Raw genomic sequence first — 19,362 nt, 5'->3', positions numbered from 1 at the left:
AGCAGGAATCCTCTTTGACTTCTCACATATGCCAAACAGTAAGCAGGCTTATTCTACTTTCCTTCATTTTAATCATAATTAAAGTTATATCCTCCACCTCTAAGCCTTGAACACCAGTTGTAACTCCTTCCTTCTTCACACCTTTTCCTGTGCTCTAACTGATAATACAAAAACAAACAAAAAATATTGGACTCAAATAGTCCTGCTTTCAAATCCTGGCTCTTGTCACTTTCTAAATTACATGGTCCTGGCCAAGTATTTATTTCTCTGAGCTGTATTTTCCTTAACAGCAACATGAAACTATCAAATGTTTATATCCTCCAGCCTCATTAGGCTCAGTCTAAGAATCAAGTATCATTCTTTCCTTAGGAATCTACCACCTGATTAAACTATCAAATAATCTGTTCTCATTCTCTCCCCTTGCCCTTGGATTATAAACTCCTTGACGGCAGGAAATAGGCCTTTTACTTAGTTTCTCCTTCCCCCACTGCTTATCACATTTTTGCTATTAAAATTACCGCAAGAGTTAATGACTTAGTTGAACACTGATTTAGAATTCAGATCTAAATTTGATTCTAGCCACTATCATTAATGATCTTTTTCATTTCCTAACAGCTTTCTCATATTTCATCTGCAGATGAAAATGTAAACAAAAATTATAAATAGTTTGTTATTGGCTTAAGGCCTGTTGAATCATTTACAAGAATATCTTTATGGGACTCATTTAAAAATAAATACTGTAAAAGTTACATAACCTCAAATTAATTCATTGATTTTAGAATTTTCATTCTTATGGAAGCAACTTTGAAAGTTTTACTCTTATTTTATGTACAGTAACAGTAAAACCATCAGAGTTAAAATCTCACTAACAGTTATACAACTGTACTTTGTTAACTGATAACAGAATTGCTACTTTGTAAGAAGGACATTGTTGAGACGTGACAGGTTAATTATAAATATAAAATCCTACATATAGTATTAGCTAAAGAAGATTGTGTGGGGATGAGGTAATATATTAAATATTTAGTGTATGATTTATTATACATACACATTCCTTGCTTCAGCAAACCTTGAGTGTGGAGTTTCTTTCAGTCAGACCTGAAATTAGGTCTCTCGCTCACATGGTTTCAATTAAGTTCTGTTAAAAAGTAGTTCATAATATAAGCATTTTCACTTTTAGGGCTTTAACAACTTTACTAATTTTAATTGATACAAAGGAAAAAACAATCAAATGAAGTTACATAGAGCTCTGGTGTTAGCTCTTTATAAATTAGTTGAAATCATCTATTTAGTGAACAGTCCTCTAATATAAGTTATTTTTTCTTATTTTACAATACAAATACATATATTTAAGAAGCACACAGAAAATGTTTCTTTTTTAACTGATTAATAGTAAGTTATAAGAATCTCAGTAGAATTTTAACACTAGATATTATCACAAATAATTAGAAAATTTTGATTTTTGACTTTCATATAATTTCAGGCAGACATTCTGCTTTATGGACTTTTGACTTCACATTCATGTCTTCAAAGTACTGAAAATTTGGCCACAGCTGCTACATCCTGCCATTTGTTTTTATTATAATATCTGGAGAAAAAAATATAAAAATCAATTACTTCATATACATCACAATAGTTATTAATTAACCAGACATTGTGGAGAGAACTCTTCATGCGCAGGCCACTTGAGTTGCACAAATCCAGAGTCTATTTAAAAAAAAAAAAAAGGAATAGGTGGCCCACTCCTTCCTGGACATGCTGAGGACACTCTTTGGAGATGCAGAGAGACTTGCTCAATAACATTCCAGTGGAAAAGCCCAGCAAAGACAGCGGTCACTGGGCACCAAAGGCCTCTAACCCCAGCCTTGTAACTTGGAAGAACTCATCGCTGTCCTCCTTCAACCCAAGTTGAAGTCCCTCACATTTTCTTGTCCACCCTTCCTTTGTATTCTCCTACTCTTTGTTTTAATTGAGCCCAGATTTTTCCCAATAGAAGATTCTGGGCCCTTTCTCCCCAACATCTTGTACCAGGAGATCCAGAGCGGAGCCAGATTTATTTATTCCTATTGTCACTTTTCATAGTTTGATACACCTCACCCTTGACCTAATTAGCCTACCTACATCAATGGTTCTCAAACTGTGTTTTACCTTAGAATTCACTGAGCTTTTGAATGTCCTGATAGCCAAGTCATACTCCATTACAATTCAGTCAGAGACTCTGGGCAAGGGACTCAAATATTTAGGAAAGTCTGATGTGTAGCTAAGTTTGACCACCAGAGACTTATACCTTTGTCATTCATAGTATGCTCCGTGGACCAGTAACTTCATCATTACCTAGGAGTTTATTAGAAATGTAGAATCTTGGTCTTCATTTCAGACCTACTGAATAAAAATCTCCATTTTTAACAAGATCCTCAAGTAATTCATATATTAATATTTGGGAAGCACTGGGTATTCTACCTTCTCCTCCTTACTATTTTCTTTACTGACCTCATACAGTATCTGCACATGTATTAAAGAATTTGGAAACTGGACCACAGTAATCCTCTCCATTCCAACTTTTGAATAACTTCCCAATAATCATCCCACCCAACCAAATCCCACCTACCCTTCCTCAGCCTTCACATATACATCCAGAGCCATGCCCTATGTTTTCCCCTGACATCACCTAGCATGTATCATTTCTGAAACTTTACAGTACTGGAAACCTGGGAGTCATCCTCTAACTGTCCTTTTCTCTTACTATCCTGTACCAGTACCTAATCAGTCACTAAGCCCTGGCAATTATACCAATAAGCATTTTCAGTTTAAACGGGTTCTCAAATCCCAGAACTCCTGACCAGATTGCTGAAGCAATGACCCAGGAATATGCATTATTTATAAATTTCCCCAGGTGGTCTGAGTACCATACTTTGAGATACACTAGCTCGGATCCTTATTTTCTCAGCTTTGTTCATCATGACTTTTGTAAAACTCCCACCTGATCTTTCTGCTTCCAGGTTCACTTCTTTCAAGACACCTCCAAATTTCTAGCAGTCTGACCAGGATAAAGCCAAAAGTCAGTATGGCTTAGGAGGCTCTCCATGATCTGAGCCCTGATTACTACTCACAACTCAGTTCTCAGAGAGCCCAGTCTCCATTCTAGCTGACCATGACTACTTTCAGTTCCTTAACTACCTGAGGATGCTTTAGAACTCTGTGCCTTTATTTATGCTGGTGCCTAGAAGCCTATGCTCAGGATGCCTCTGAGGGCTTCAGGTCATCCTTCAGTGCATTTCCCACCTTCCCTATGTACCCGAAAAGGGTCCTACATGGAGCTCTATGAAAGCATCTATACCTCCATTGGACTTGTTTTATATATCTGACTTCTTCCATGAGATTACAAACTTCATAAAGACAACTATGTCTTTGTCTCAAAATTATCAGCAACAGTGTGTAGCATAGACATGCAGATCAACAAAGGTTTGCTGAATGAATGAAACAATCAACTACAGAACTTCCTCTTTTTATTTTATAGCTACATGACACCAGATCAAGTCTTAAAAGGTCTTCATGATGTCAAACTTGTTTGATTTCTTTTTCCCCAAGGAAGTGACTGGCATCTCTGTATTTGTACTACATCAATATTTTACCCATCCATTGCTATAACTGTAAGAAGTACAAAGCAATGATTGTCCAAACCTCTTATTGGCGATCTATATATATAAAAGCCTAAGCAACTGGCCGACCGGCAAGTAGCTATGACACACACTGACCACCAGGGGGCAGATGCTCGACACAAGAGCTGCTGAGCTGCAGTGACTTGGCAGCTGCAGTTCTCGGGTGACACACCCGGAACCAGAGAGGAGAGAACCTGATTCCAGCGTGCATCACCCAAGAATTGCCCTCTCGCAATCTGGACCCTTTAGAGGATGTTGGAGAGCTGGTTTTGGCCCGATCCCCCCAGGCCAGGCCGAGGGAGCCCACTGGTGCACAAATCTGGGCACTGGACCTCTAGTCTATGTATCTAAAAGCCTAAGCAACCATTACAACCAAACAACTGGGAATGACCGGTCAACCAGTTGCTATGATGCACCCTGACCACCAGGGGGCAGACACTCAATGCAGGCATTGCCACCTTGGGGTCAGTGCACTCCCACAGCCAACTTCTGGCAGCCAGCCAACGTCTCACGGTCCCTCCCCCTGCCAGCAGGCCCCGATCAGCTGGGCCCCAATCTGGACGGGGTGAGAGGGCCCCGATTGGCCCTGATCACCAGTCAGGCCTAGGGACTCCACCTGTGCATGAATTCATGCTCTGGACCTCTAGTAAATAAATAAATATCTGTTTAAATAGAATACAGAAGCCCAATGTACTAGTATAAAGCAAAAAGAAGAAAACTGCTTTGTTTGGATGAACTAGGAAACTCAGAGCCCTATGTACTCTACCTCCTCTGCCGGGAGCCAGTCCATCCTTGCTGTTTCAAGGGACCTGGCATATATGGCATACTGTTCTTAATATGTTTGCTCACCTTCTTGGCACTATGTGTTTTAACCAAGGTCATCTCTCTGAGAAAGGTTGTTTCCCCAGGTAGGGATTTTCCCCTGAAGTTAGGGAGGGAATAAAACCTCTTAACTGCCAGGCGGGTAATTAATCACTTTAACTACAAGCAATCATGCTTAAGTACGAGTAGTGACCCTGGAATGGAAATAACAAATGCCCTAACCTTTGGAAAGAAATTGACAGGATTAAAATCAACTGGTATAAATACAGATGTAACATGAAGATCCTAACCAGAACTTTGCTGGAGATCCAGACCAGAACTTGGCTGGAGATCCAGGCTAGAGATCCTGGCTAGGCTGCTGATCAACTGAACGCTGTCTCCGTGTCATTCCTTCTTCGCCAACTCTGTCCACACCTTTGGGGACCCCTGGACCTGCTGGGTTTGGACCCCAGCACTCCTCCATTCCCTATATTTCAGCTATTCAAACTATTGATAATCAGGAAAGCTAAGGTCTAGTATTTATTCTGCCAGTAATTAGTTGTATGTGTGGGGAAGCACAGGACTTGGTTGGAATGTCTGTAAGGAGGATTCGCGGAAAGGTCAGGGGCCTCTGTGGGGACCTTGCCAAAAGTGGCAGCCCCTACTTTGACTTTTCCAAAAAAGTTCGATCCCCTGGGGTATTTTGCTAGAATCTCTATGTTTAGTCTTTAAAGACCTGACCTTGTAGAAGCATATACTTTCTCAAGGATACTTACCCTGCTGATTGTATCTAGAGATTAATATGAGTTCAAACTTTTTACAATAAAAAGCCAATAAAGCAGGAGAACAGGACTGCTTTTACTACTGCTTTTACTTATTTGGCCCGTGTTAGCCTTTGAGTTTGACATGCTTGTTTGAGAGAGTATAATTTACAGGTCAGAGAAACCTTGGACTAGATGTTTTCTAAGGCCTCTTCTATCCAGGTTGTCACCATTCTTGGATCTCAACTTACCCATACTACTTCCTCTATCACATCTCTTTTGGACTCCTCTGGTGGTTCGCTTTCACCACATTTTTCCTTTAATCTGCACAGTGCCAGCCAATGAACAAACACCATACAGAATAGGGGTCCTTGTCCATCAAAAGTGAGCTTCATCCTGTAGTGCTGATTAGATTACTGCCAAACTAGCTAAAACATTAAATGCCAGGACTAAAAATAGACTGCTGCATGTTTAAAATAACATGATCACTAGTTAGCTTGGGGCTTTGCTATTTTTACTGAAGGGAAGGCAGAGACAAGTGGCCAGGGGTTGAAAGGAAAATTACTTACACAAGGAGGCTGCTAACTGAGGTGAGAGGCTAGGAAGAAGCCAGAAGGTGGCACAATTGGTTCAACATGCATCAATGGGTCTCTGAGAATTAAACTAAAAATTTTGGTCTGAACACTCAAAAGAACTTCCCAAACACATTTTGTTTTGATTTGTTGCAAAATCCAGAATTGTGACATTACCTGATGTCAGAAACCAATATGACAGGCCAAAAAGATCAAATTAAGAGAAGTTTCTCTATTTTTATTTTTTAACTTTTTATTGAAGTATAGTATTCACACTGAAATGTACACATGTGTACTGTACAATTTTATGAGTTTTCATAAATAACACACCAACATAGCTAGCATCCAGGTAATGAAACAAAACACTACCAGCACCCTAGAATTCCCTCTTTAAACCCTTCCAGTTGCTGTCCCTATCCACAAAAGGGCATCAACTATGGTGATTCCCATGATAGTTTACCTTTGCTGAGTTTTGTACTAAATATATTAAATATACTTTATTGTACCTGGCTCTTTATGTAACATTCATCAATATTGTTGCATGTACATTGCAATTGTATATTGTTGATTCCCAGTGCTATATAGCACTTCAGTGAATGAATGTGCTGCAGTTTACTTATCCATTATACTGTTGGTGGGCATCTAGATAGTTTCTAGTTTAAGGCTATTATTAACAGTGCTGCTATGAACACTCTAGTATAGATCTTTTGATGAACATATGTACATATTATAGTTGGATATACTCCCGGAAGTGGAATTACTAGGTCTCCAGGTTCCAGGGAAATGGAATTGCTGGGTCCACCTCAGTGAAATTTCCTGGAGTCCAGTGAAATGAGAGATATGCCTCCAAAGGTGAAAGATAAGTTGTTGCATCTGGCCCTTTATGCAACCAAAAAGAGGCACAATGCCTAGGGGTCCTTTTTAGATTCTGGAGTCCACATATTCCTCATTTCAGTGTAGTTCTCTGGCCCATTTACCAAGTGACCTGAAAAGCTGCTGGTTTTGAGAGGATCTCAGAACAAGAGAAGGCTCTGCAACAGGTCCAGGCTACTGTGCAAGATGCTTTGCCACGTGTACCATATGATGCAGCCAATACAATTAACTGTACTTAAAATTAAGTGGTGTATAGAGATGCTGTTTGGAGCCTGTTGAATCACAGCACAGGTTCTTAGGATTTTGGAGCAAAGCACTGCCATTCTCTGTGGATAACTACTCTCTCTTTTTGAGAAAAAGTATTTGGCTGTTATTGAGCATTAGTAGATACTGAATACTTAACTATAGGCCACCAAGCTATAACAGGAGCTGAGTTGCCCATCATGAATTGAGTGTTGTCTGGTGTACCATGCCATAAAGTTGGCTGTGAAGAGCAACACTCCATTATCAAATGCAAATGGTATATATGAGATTGGGCTGAGCAGGCCCTAAAGGCATAAATAGGTTATATGAGGAAGTGGCCCAAATATCCACACTCCTGTTACATAACCTCTTTCTCAGCCTGCACTTATGGCATTATGGGGAGTTCTCTACAATCAGTTGACTGAGGAAAAGAAAAGACAGGCTTGGTTTACATTTGGTTCTACATGATATTCAAGTACCACCTGAAAATAGATAGCTATAGTACCTATAGCTCCTTCTTGGGGCAACACTGAAGGAAACAGGCAAAGAGATATCCTCCCAGTGGGACAGAACTTAGAACAGTGCACCTCATTTTTCACTTTGTTAGAATTATATTCATGGACTATGGCCAATAGTTTGGCTGGATGGACAGGAGCTGGAAGGGACATGACTGGAAAATTGATGACAACAAAATTTATGGAAGAGTCATGTGGATCGACTTCTCTGAATGGGCAAAACAACCATGAATATATGTGTCTTATGTGAATGCTCAACAGAGGATGAATTCAGCAGAGAAGAATTTTAATAAACAAGCCAATGACTTGTTCTGTGGATACCAGTTAGCCTTTTGCTCTAGTGATTGCCCAATGACCACAATAGAAGTTATGCATGGGCTCAGCAACATGACCTTCTGCTCACCAGTCAGCCTGACTATACCCACTGCTGAGTATTCTATATCTGTCAGCAGCAGAAACCAATACCCCATCCCCCAAAAGGCACCTTTCCTTGGAGTGATCAACCAGCTATCTGGTGGCACGTTGATTACACTGGACTACTTCCATCACGGAAGGGGCAACATATTATTCTTACTGGAATAAATACTTACTCTGGATGGTAATTTGCCTTCCCTGCATGCAAAACTTCTGACAAAACCTTCATCCAAGGTCTTACAGAATGCCTTATCTACTATCATGGCATCCCACATAGCATTGCTTCTGATCAAGGGACTCATTTCAGAGCAAAAGAAGTGCAGCAATAGGCCCATGTTCATGGAATTCACTGGTCTTACTACGTTCCCCACCATCCTGAAGCAGCTGGCTTAATAGAATGGGATTGTCTTCTGAAGACAGTTACAGCACTAGCGAGGCAGCAATACCTTGCAGGACTGGGGCAAGGTTCTCCAGAAGGCAGAAGGTATTGCTCTGGATCAGCATCCAATATACAGTGCCGTTTATCCCATAACCAGAATTCAAAGGTCCAAAAATTTAGGGAATGGAATTGGAAGTGGAACTATTCAATATTACCCCTGGTGACCAACTAGTAAAAGTTTTGCTTCTTGTTCCCATGACTTTATGCTTTATTGGTCTAGAGGCCTTAATTCCAAAGGAGGAAAGCTTTCACCAGAAGATACAACAATAATTCCACTGAACTGGGAGTAAAGACTGCCACTGGCCACTTTAGGCTCCTCATGCCTCTGGGTCAACAAGTAAAGAAGAAAGTTCCTGTACTGGTTGGGGTGACTGATCCTGAATACCATGGGAAAATTGGACTACTGCTCCACAATGGAAGAGTATGTCTGCAATGCAGAAGATCCCTTAGGACATCCCTTAGTATTACCATGCCCTGTGATTAAGGTCAATGGAAAACTACAACCCATCCAAGCATGACTAGAACCTTCAAAAATAAGATTTTATGTCACCCCCCACCAGTTAAAGAACCATGACCAGCTAAGGTACTTATTGAGGGCAGAGGGAATATGGAATGGGTAATGGAGAAAGGTAGTTATAAATACCAGTTATGGCCACATGACTAAGCAAATATCTTTGTTTCCTTCCCTCTCTTATACTCTATCATCCTATATAAGATGTATTAATAATAGTTAGCTTCATAATACAGTACTTGAGTTACAGAATACCAAGGAGAAGAACATCACCCAAGGACTTTGAATCATGTTCTGGGGAAGCAGTTAGCACATTTTTGGTTGTATGTATGACAGTCACATTATGTTAGGACATAGAAGTATGACTTTGTGACTGTTTTTATTTGGATATTAAATATGATTTAAGGGGATGTGTATGAATGTGTAGTTGACACAGAGTGGACTGAGATGGTTGTAGTTTCAACTTGGCTAGGCTATCTACCCAATTATATTAAATACTAATCTAATTTAGGAGCTGGTGTTGCTGCAAAGGTATTTTGTATATGTGATTAACATCTGTAATAACTGACTTTAAATAAAGGAGATTATCCTTGATAATGTGTATGGGCCTCATCCAAACAGTTGAAAAGCCTTAAGAGCAAAACTGAGGTTTTTCTAATGAAGAAGAAATTCCTCCTGAGGACTGCATCAACATCAGCTCCTGCCCAAGTGTCCAGCCTGCCCTACAGTTTTTACCATACCTTATAATTGCACTAAGTCAAATCCTTGAAGTGTGTATTTATATCCTATTAGTTCTGTTTCTTTGGTAGAACCCTGACTGGTATGACATCTACTATTCCTTACCACTATGCTATTATCAGAGATAGAAATAGAAGTCTATTATGTGGTCTCTGTCCTTGAAAACTTCATAACCTAAAGAACATATAAATTATGTTAGCATATAAATTATGTCAGGGAGTAGTAAATTATTAAGTGTCAAATGAGTAGCACTGAATTAAGTATTCAAGGAACTTAGAAAAGAAAAGTATCTCTGTGGATTTAGGGAGTGCTCAGGACAGGCTCTGTGGAAGAAATTGGGACAAGGATATGCAGTGAGGGAAGTACAGAAAAATCTAAACTTGGAGTTTAGATGGAAAGATTGAACTCCTTTTTACCACTTGGTAGGAATATGATCTTGGACAAATTGCATACTGCTTTAAGCCTCAGATTCTTAATATATAAAGTGAGGATAATAGCACACATCCTGTCTATCATAAAGTCATAGTGAGAAATAAACGAGATATAATAAGGTGCTTAGCTCAATGCATGTCACAGAAAACCTGCTCAACCACTATCTCAATATCTTTAAAAAGAATGCTACTAAAAATAAGACCCAACAACACTAAATTTTAAATAGTTATAAGAGGAATCATCTTAAATACATTTTAATTCAATGGCATTAGCTAATTTTTCAAAAGATGAAGTATTTGACTTTCAAAAAAAATATTTTAATGAGGTTCTGAAACCTGACCAAACTTACTATTAAAATTTTACTATTTCCCCTTGTGCAAGAACTCTCAGAATGCAATTTATAACTGAACTTCCCATGTGTATAAGGAATTTACAATGAAAATGTGTTTTATAGTTTTTTAAAAGTAGTTTCTGCAGTACCTTGAGGAATATCTTTAGGAAGAGAATATTTCTTCTTCTTTACAATAACACCTTTACTTTTCACTTGTCTAGTGCCTGGTGATGCTCTAATAATACAACATATTTCTGATGTATTTAAAGGAACCTGAAAAAGAATAACAGACATTGCATAATTCTTCCAGATACTATATTTATGTTATTTTATTTCAAAGGCAAATAATCTTAATAAACATAGTTCATAAATATTATTAGAAGCACTTATGAAACGCTTATCCACTCTGGACACTGATTGGTTTTAAAACATTTGCTTATTTAATATTCACAAGAACCAGGGAAGGCACATTATATTATCCCCATTTGTAAAATGAGGAATCTTAGATTTCAAGAGGTTGAATAACTTATTTAATGACTGAGAGAAAATCATGATAGAGTTGAGATTCAAGCACTCTAAAATGAGAGAGAGTGTTTACATGATTTACTGAATTAAAACACAGTTTATATTTAATTCTGAGTCAAATACTAGGTTTCCTTGATTTGCCAACCCATGTAATTTCGACAATTTCCTATCAAGTAGACAATCCCTAGAATAAAGAAATACCTTATCTTTCAGAAGGCGCCAATTGTTGGGGTCCAGCCCCAACAGGTCCAGGGGTTCCCAAAGGTGTGGACGGAGTCGGTGAAGAAGGAATGACACGGAGGCAGCGTTCAGTTGATCAGCCTAGTGAGGTTCTCTAGCCAGGTGCTAGCCAGGTTCTCCAGCCAGGTTCTATCTTTATTCTCCTGTTATATCTGTATTTATACTAGTTGATTTTAATCCTATCCATTCTATTCCAAAGGTTAGGGTATTTGTTATTTCCATTCCAAGGTCACTACTCTATTGTTCTATTAAGCTATAAAGAAGTAACTGAAGGAGATTATCCTAAGTAAAGATTATGTAGTTTAAGCATGATTGTTCATAGTTAAAGTGATTAATTACCAGCCTGGCACTTAGTTAAAGGGTTTTATTCCCTTCCTTAGTCCTGTTAATCCCTAACTCCAGGGAAAAATCCCCACCTGGGGAAACAACCTTTCTCGGAGAGGTGACCTTGGTTAAAACACATAGCGCTAAGAAGGGGAGCAAACATATTAAGAACAGTATGCCATACACGCCAGGTCCCTTGAAACATGCTGTGCAGATGTTTCTTCCCTGCAGCAACTGTGTCAAGCAGCAAGGATGGACCGGCTTCTGGCATGATATATCTGTTTCTTAGAACATAAAAATAGAGACATATAGTTATCAAGGGCTTCTCTCATTTAAAATAAAGCCTATAGAGAAATTTCTTCTACTGTAAAAAGGACACTATAAATGGGCCAGCAGGAAGAAAGAAATGCTGAACCTGAGATTCCTTAAAAGTACAAGATCAGAGACCACTAAGCCAGAATCTTTAAAGGGGGCTAAAGTGGTCCCAGATTAATACCCAACTCATTTTTTAAATTTTTATTTTTTTTTGAGGAAACTCCATATTGCTTTGCACAGTCACTGCACCAGTCTGCATTCCCACCAACAGTGCACTAGGGTTCCCATTTCTCCATATCATCTCCAGCACTTTTTTTAAATTTATTGATAGTTGCCATTCTGACCATTGTGAGGTAAAACGTTATTGCAGTTTTAATTGGCATCTCTGATTAGTGACCTTGAGCATTTTTTCATATGTCTATTGGCCATCTGCAAGTCCTTTTTGGATAAGTGTCTATTCAGGTCCTTTGTCCATCTTTTTTATAGGATTACTAGAGGCCCAGTGCACGAATTTGTGCACAGGTGGAGTCCCTCAGCCTGGCAGGCGATTGGGGCCGATGGGAGCCAGCCTGGGGGAGGGTCCGTGGGAGGTTGGCTGGCTGGGGGGAGATACCACAGGAGGCTGGCCGACAGGTGGCAGGGGGGAGGGGGGCGGAGGGACCATGGGAGGTTGGCCAGCTGCAGGAGGTTGGCTGGCTGCGGGAGATTGGCTGTGGGAGCACACTGACCACCAGGGGGCAGCTCCTACATTAAGTGTCTGCCCCATGTGGTCAGTGCGCATCACAGCGACCGGTTGACCAGTCATTCAGTCGCTTAGGCTTTTATATATACAGATTTGTCTTCCTGGTGTTGAGTTATATAAGTTCTTTATATATTTTGGAGATTAACTCCTTATCTGATGAATCATTGGCAAATATGTTCTCCCATACAGTGGGTTCCCTTTTCATTTTGTTGATGGTTTTGTTTTGTTGTGGGGTTTTTTTGTTTTGTTTTGTTTTTGCTGTGCAGAAACTTTTGAGTCTAATGCGGTCCCATTTGTTTCTTTCCCTTCCCCTTGGGGACATATTGGCAAAAATATTGCTCTGAGAGATGTCTGAGATTTTACTGCCTATGTTTTCTTCTTGGATTTTTATGGTTTCACAACTTACATTTAAGTCTTTTATCCATTTTGAGTTTATTCTTGTGTATAGTGTAAAGTCATGGTCTAGTTGCTATTTTTTCTCATGTTGCTGTCCAATTTTCCCAGCATCATTTGTTGAAGACTGTCTTTACTCCAGTGTATGCTCTTCCCTCCTTTGTCAAATATTAATTGAGTATAATGGCTTGGATTGAATCCTGGATTCTCTGTTTGGTTCCGTTGATTTATATGCATGTTCTTGTGCCACCCAGGCTATTTTGGTTACAATGGCTTTGTAGTATAATTTGATATCTGGTATTGTGATCTCTGCAACTTTATTCTTCTTTCCCAAGATTGCTGAGGCTATTTGGGTTTTGTTTTTTTTGTTGTTGTTGCTGTTCCATATAAATTTTTGGAGTATTTTTTCTAGGTCTGTGAGATATGCCATTGGTATTTTATAGAGACAGTGTTTATAGATTGCTTTGGGTAGTATGGACATTTTAATGACATTAATTCTTCCAACTCATGAACATGGTATGTGCTTCCACTTGTTTGTATCTTCCTCTATTTCTTTTTTCAGTGACCTATAGTTTTCCAAATATAGGTCTTTTACCTTCTTGGTTAAGTTTATTTCTAGGTATCTTTTTGTTGTTGTTGTTATTGCAATGAAAATGGGATTGTTTTTCGTGGTTTCTCTTTCTGAGAGTTCATTATTGGTGCATAAAAATTCCACCAATTTCTGGGTGTTAATTTTATATCTGCTGCTTTACCAAATTCATTTACTTTTATTTGTTATTAATCCTCACCCGAGGATATTTTTCCATTGATTTTTATAGAGAGTGGAAGAGAGGGGGAAAAACAGAGTGAAATGTCGATGTGAGAGAAACACATCGGGTTATTGGCCTGGGTGGGGGAGAAGCCCACAACCAAGGTACATGCCCTTGATCAGAATTGAATCTGGGACCCTTCAGTTCACAGGCCGATGCTCTATCCACTAAGCCAAACTGTCTAGGGCCAAATTCACTTATTAAATCTAGTAGATTTTTTGTGGATTCTTTAGGCTTTTCTATATATAATATCAAGTCACTTGTGAATAATACAGTTTTACGTCCTCCTTTCCAATCTGGATGCCATTTATTTATTTATTTAATTCTCATCTGAGAATATTTTTTCCATTGGTTTTTCAGACCGAGAAGAAGGGAGGGAGTGTGGGAGGGACAGAGAGAGAAAGAGAGAGAGGGAAAGAAAGAGAGAAACATCAATGTGAGAGAGAGAGACACATCCACTGGTTACCTCCCACATGTGCCCCAACAGGGGGCAGGGAGCAAACCTGAAACCGAGGTATGTGCCCTTCACCAGGAACCAAACCCACAACCCTTTAGTGTGCCAGCCAATATTCTAATTACAAAACCACATCAGCCAGGGCAATTATTGGCATTTTAATTATGATGTGTCTTGGTGTGGGCCTCTTTGGGTTCATCTTGTTTGGGACTCTCTGTGCTTCCTGAACATGTGTGTGACTTTTTCCTTCACTGGGTTAGGGAAGCTTTCTGTCATTACTTTTTCAAGCAGGTTCCCTTTCCCTTGCTCACTTTCTTCTACTTCTGGTACTCCTATGATACATATGTTGTTACCTTTCATGTTGTCCCAAAGCTCCCTTAAACTGTTCTCCTAATTTTTTTTTTAATCCTCACCTGAGGATATTTTTCCATTGATTTTTAGAGGGAGTGGCAGAGAGAGGGAAAGACAGAGAGAAATATTGATGTGAGAGAAACACATCAAATAGTTGCCTTCTGCATGAGCCCCAACCAGGGCCTGGGACGGGGAGGAGCCTGCAACCAAGTACATGCCCTTGAACAGAATTGAACCTGGGACTCTTTGGTCTGCAGGCCGACGTTCTATCCACTGAGCCAAACTGGCTAGGGCTGCTTTTTCTGCATTTATTGAGATTATCACATGATTTTTATGCTTCATTTTGTTAATGTGATATACCACATCTTGTGATTTGTGAATGTTGAACCATCCTTGCATCCCTAGAATAAATCCAACTTGATCATGGTGTATGAACCTTTTAATATATTATTGAAATTGGTTTCCTACCATTTTGTTTAGAATTTTTAAAAAAATATATTTTATTGATTTTTTACAGAGAGGGAGAAGGATAGAGAGTTAGAAATATCGATGAGAGAGAAACATTGATCAGCTGCCTCCTGCACACCCCCTACTGGGATGTGCCCACAACCACGGTACATGCCCTTGACTGGAATTGAATCTTGGACCCTTTAGTCCGCAAGCAGATGCTCGATCCACTGAGCCAAACCAGTTAGGGCTTTGTTTAGAATTTTTGCATCTATATTCAACAGGGTTATTTATCTGTAATTTTCTTTTCTTGTGGGGTTGTCTGGTTTTGTTGTCAGGGTAACACTGCCATTGTAAAATGATTTTGGGAGTGTTCTCTTAGCTTTTAGTAGAGTTTGAGAAGAATGAGTATTCTTTCTATTTTAAATGTTTGTTAGGATTCACCAGTGAAGCTATTTTTTGTTTGTTGGGAGATTTGATTATTGATTAAATCTCCTTACTCATTATTGTTCTGTTCAGATTTCCTATTTCCTCATGATTCAGTCTTGGTAGGCTATATGTTTCTAAGAATTTATCCATTCCTTCTAGGTTGTCCAGTTTTGGATGTATAATTGTTCATAGTCTCTTATAATCCTTTGTGTTTCTGTGGTATCAGTTGTAATGTCTCCTTTTTCATTTCCAAATTTATTTATTTGAGTCTTCTATTTATTATTCAGTCTTGCTCAAGGTTTGTATATTTTGTTTATCCTTCCAAAAAGTGGCTCTTAGTTTCATTGATACTTTCCTTTTCCTTTTTACTCTATTTCATTTATTTATTTATTTATCTGTATAATTAAAGTTTATTTACTTTTTATTAAAGTTTATAAACTTAAAGTTTATTTTATAGACAGAGAAATACTTTTCTGTTTCCTGGCCAAGGGAGGCAGATCTCTCCAGACAACAAAAACCAGTGCATAGCTCTGGGGATATATACACGTGCATGGTGGCTAAAGCCCCTTCACCAAAGTGTGTGTCTCTCTGTCTGTACCCTGCCAAAATAAATGGGGTATTTTGACTTTCACAGAAAGTGCTGGCTTGTCTTGGTCTGTACTGAAGCAGTGCAGCCCTCCATAGCATGTGTTTGGCGGTTATGGCTTAAATGTGTGATTAGATTGTGCTTTTTTCTTGAGCAGGGACCGTGCGTGCTCCATGCTCACAGCATGCTCTCTAAGTTCTCTTTAGACAGAGCGTCAGCTGCTACTTCAGCCTGGTTCTCAGATGGTGTGTAGGAGTCCTGGTACTCTTGAAGCAGTTTACTACCTCCAGGTGATTGAACTGCACAGCATCGTCCAGGGGAATGTTGCCCCACCTGTCCTTGACAAAAGGATTCATTTTTCAAGCATCAATCAGAAATTTAACAACTTCAACGTGTTCTTTAGCTGCAGCAATATGCAGGGCTATGCGGGAGTCATAGCCTTTCTGTTCCATGTCCATGGCTGACAGGCAAAACTTCAAAAAGCTGAGACATCCCCATTATAGGCAGCAAATAACAGGTTTACCACAGTCTTGTTCTGGAAAACAGATCATACCCACTTGAGATTAATTGTGACTTTGAGCCCACCCATGCCCAGCTCCAGCCCATGACGCTCCTCCCTGGATGTTTAGCCAAGGGTATTCTGAAATATTCTTAGACGCCACCTGGGATCTTCCTTACCCTAACTTCTCCCCCTTACACGCCGCGGATCTAACTTTCGCGCACAGTGCCTCAGGTTGTCATAGTTGTGGAAATTGAAGAGAGACATCAACTTCTGGCAGAAACTGATGCCCCTATGGCTGTTCCCCAGCTTGTCCAGTGGAGGTGAGAGACACATCATTCCCATGACATTGCATACCATCAGGAGAATGGCTCTTGACACAGCTGACTTGGCTGGCAGGCCCATGCAGAAGGAAAACTGGCCTGAGAAGTCATATATGCCGCAGGAGTGCAGGAGGCTGAGGATGTTGCACACTGCTTCAGCGCTCAGCATGCTCTCACCTGTGATGGGCCAGATCCAACCACTGGCCAGGGTGGCTGCCATGACACTGCCTGTTTCATAGCTTACCTCCACGGAGCACAGCTGGAAGTAGAGATCTAGGGCAGCTATCATGTCTACCCCCTTAGGAAAGTACTTCTTTTCCTTTAGATAATAGCCGACGGCATAATTCTGATCCCATTTCCTTCTCTGACTGGAATGTGGCATTGCTGAAACCCACGTATTCATTTCTAGCCATTTTGTTCAGATCTTGCAACACAAAATCAAACTTCTCTGCATTATTACAGTCCATCTTGATCAGGGAGCTTATGACAATGGCTCCAGTATTGGCCATGGGGTTAGGGGAGATTCTTCCCTCATTGAGGGAGAGCTTGTTGTAGCGCAGGCCACTGGGCTTCTTGCTCCCAAACTGGTGCACATAGTCAGTGCCTAGATGGCATAGGTGAGGGGCTTGACACAGGACTGGAGGCAGAAGGGGAACTTTGTGTGGCCCACGGATGCCACTCTCTGACAAATCACTGCCGCTGACCATCCATAGTACACAGGGAGACGTTCCACAGGTATGGATGGACTTAGCCAGCTGAGGGATGTAGGCTGCCACTTTGTCTCCAGTGAACTCTCTGGCATCCTCAAAGATGCGATCCACATGGCAGTTGAACTCCTCAAAATCAGGAATGACAAACTTCTTTCAGAATGCCTGGGTCAGGAGCACAATGTTGCTGCTCACACACTTTTGGAAGAGATCTCGGTCCAAGAGGCCACCACTGTTGGACTCTAGAACCATGGGGCACATCTGGCTCATGCAATCCCATAGCCAGGGATCTGATGTCTGCAGTCCAGTAGCCTTCAGTGCAGTAGTGAACTTGTGGACAGGGATTCACTCCTGTCCTTCAGCAACAGTGTAGAAGAGCAGATCACCCAAGCTGGACAGCATGCCACTCTCTGATGAATCACTGTCCTGCAAATCTTACTAATCCTGGTGCTGCAGCTGGTGGCTATGCATCGTCTCCCTGCCCTGCGCTGCAGCCTCACGGAGATGGTGCCAGATGCCCTGCCAAGGAGGGGGCTCTGGCTCAGATGACCCCTGCTCAGCGCATTCTGCAGAGCCTTCATAGAGTGCATCCCCCCAGCATGTCACCCATTCTGACAGAGCACCCAGGGCATCTCTATTTCATTTATATCTGCTCTGTTCTTTATTATCCCTCTAATTGCCTCTAGTCTCAGCCTTTTACAATCTGTTTTCTGCCTCTGGATCCAGAATAAACTTTATACAAGAACATTTGATATCATTTCCTTTTCATAATCCTTTATTGGCTCTCCTCAGGAAAAAAAAATCCAAAAATTTTAATATATATTATAAGATCCATTACTCTCTTGGCCCTGGTTTATCTTTACAAACTCATCTCTAGTTTTCTCCTCATCACCTGGATCCCCACTCTCACCCCAGGGTGAGACTGAGAGGTCTGGCTACACTGAACCACTACACAACCCTAAAGTTTTCCCTCTTTATTTCTTTTTCTCTCTGCCTCTGTCCCATCCTATTGTTTTTCTCTCTGTATCTCTTCCTCTTTTCTCTGGCTCTTTCTCTCTCCACCTCTCTCTTTTTCTATTCATCCCCTCTCTCTACTCCCACCCGCACCCCCATGGCTCTTAGAAAAATGACTTTAATGTATTAATTAACAAAGCATAGTACTTTCAAATAACATAATGAAGTTGGTGACCACAATTTATATGTAAAGACAAAAGCTGAGTTTTGGATCAAAGTAGATTAATATTGTTTCTTCTGGTTAATACCCCTTGGTCCTGAGGACGCAAAATGGTTTGGCTGTGGCAGCCTAATATCCTTTCTTTGGAATTGTAACTGAGAACTTACTCCACATGTACTTGATATTAACCTTAACTGAGTTACAGATTTTTTAAAGTCTCATAAACAAAGTATCTAATATAACAGTAAGTATTTCTTTTGGTATTTGAAGGAAATATTGAAATACTACCTCATTTGAAGAATTTTCCTGGGAACTTGACACAGGAACAATTTCATCTGAATTAACACAGTTGCTGACATTTGGAAATAGTTCGTCCAAAGATGATTTTTGTACTGAGGACAGATCAATCTATAAAAGGATATATTACTCTTTTGTAGAAGTTAAATGTTGCAAAACCAGTTATTTTTAAATAATTAAAGGGAAATTGAAATATACTATTTCATTAGAAGCTTTGTGACATAGAACTTGACATATGAACAATCTTATCTGAGTTAATATAACTGCTGACAGTTTGGAAATAGTTCTCCAAAAGATGCAAGCTCAACTGGGGAGAAATAAATTTATAAAGAAGATTATAATACTCTTTAGCTTTCAAGTTATTATTTAAATAGGTATTTTATTAGCTTCAGTATCGTGTGATTTTTTTTCTTATTCTTCATCCAATATTCATAAGGGACCTATTAATTGAAATCTAT

The 19,362-nt window shown here is 39.9% G+C and overlaps 1 protein-coding gene and 1 pseudogene across 1 annotated transcript in view; both read right to left on the bottom strand.

The window, feature by feature from the left end:
* Positions 1-9,644: 9,644 nt before the first annotated feature.
* The window catches only part of MEIKIN (meiotic kinetochore factor), a 30,940-nt gene continuing 21,222 nt past the window's right edge, over positions 9,645-19,362 (bottom strand). Inside the window, exons 9-11 of the mRNA XM_015560926.1 lie at positions 18,896-19,015; positions 10,439-10,562; positions 9,645-9,700 (exon numbers count right to left, since the gene is read on the bottom strand). Of these exons, the coding sequence (XP_015416412.1) occupies positions 9,645-9,700; positions 10,439-10,562; positions 18,896-19,015 (300 nt within the window). The remainder of the gene's footprint in view (positions 9,701-10,438; positions 10,563-18,895; positions 19,016-19,362) is intronic.
* Positions 15,967-17,866, bottom strand: LOC102769290 (annotated as a pseudogene).

This window comes from Myotis davidii, unplaced genomic scaffold (genome assembly GCF_000327345.1).
Source record: "Myotis davidii unplaced genomic scaffold, ASM32734v1 scaffold456, whole genome shotgun sequence".
Classification (NCBI taxonomy): Eukaryota; Metazoa; Chordata; class Mammalia; order Chiroptera; family Vespertilionidae; genus Myotis; species Myotis davidii.
The sequence above is the reverse complement of the archived record's forward strand: the minus strand, read 5'-3'. Positions and strand labels throughout refer to the sequence as shown.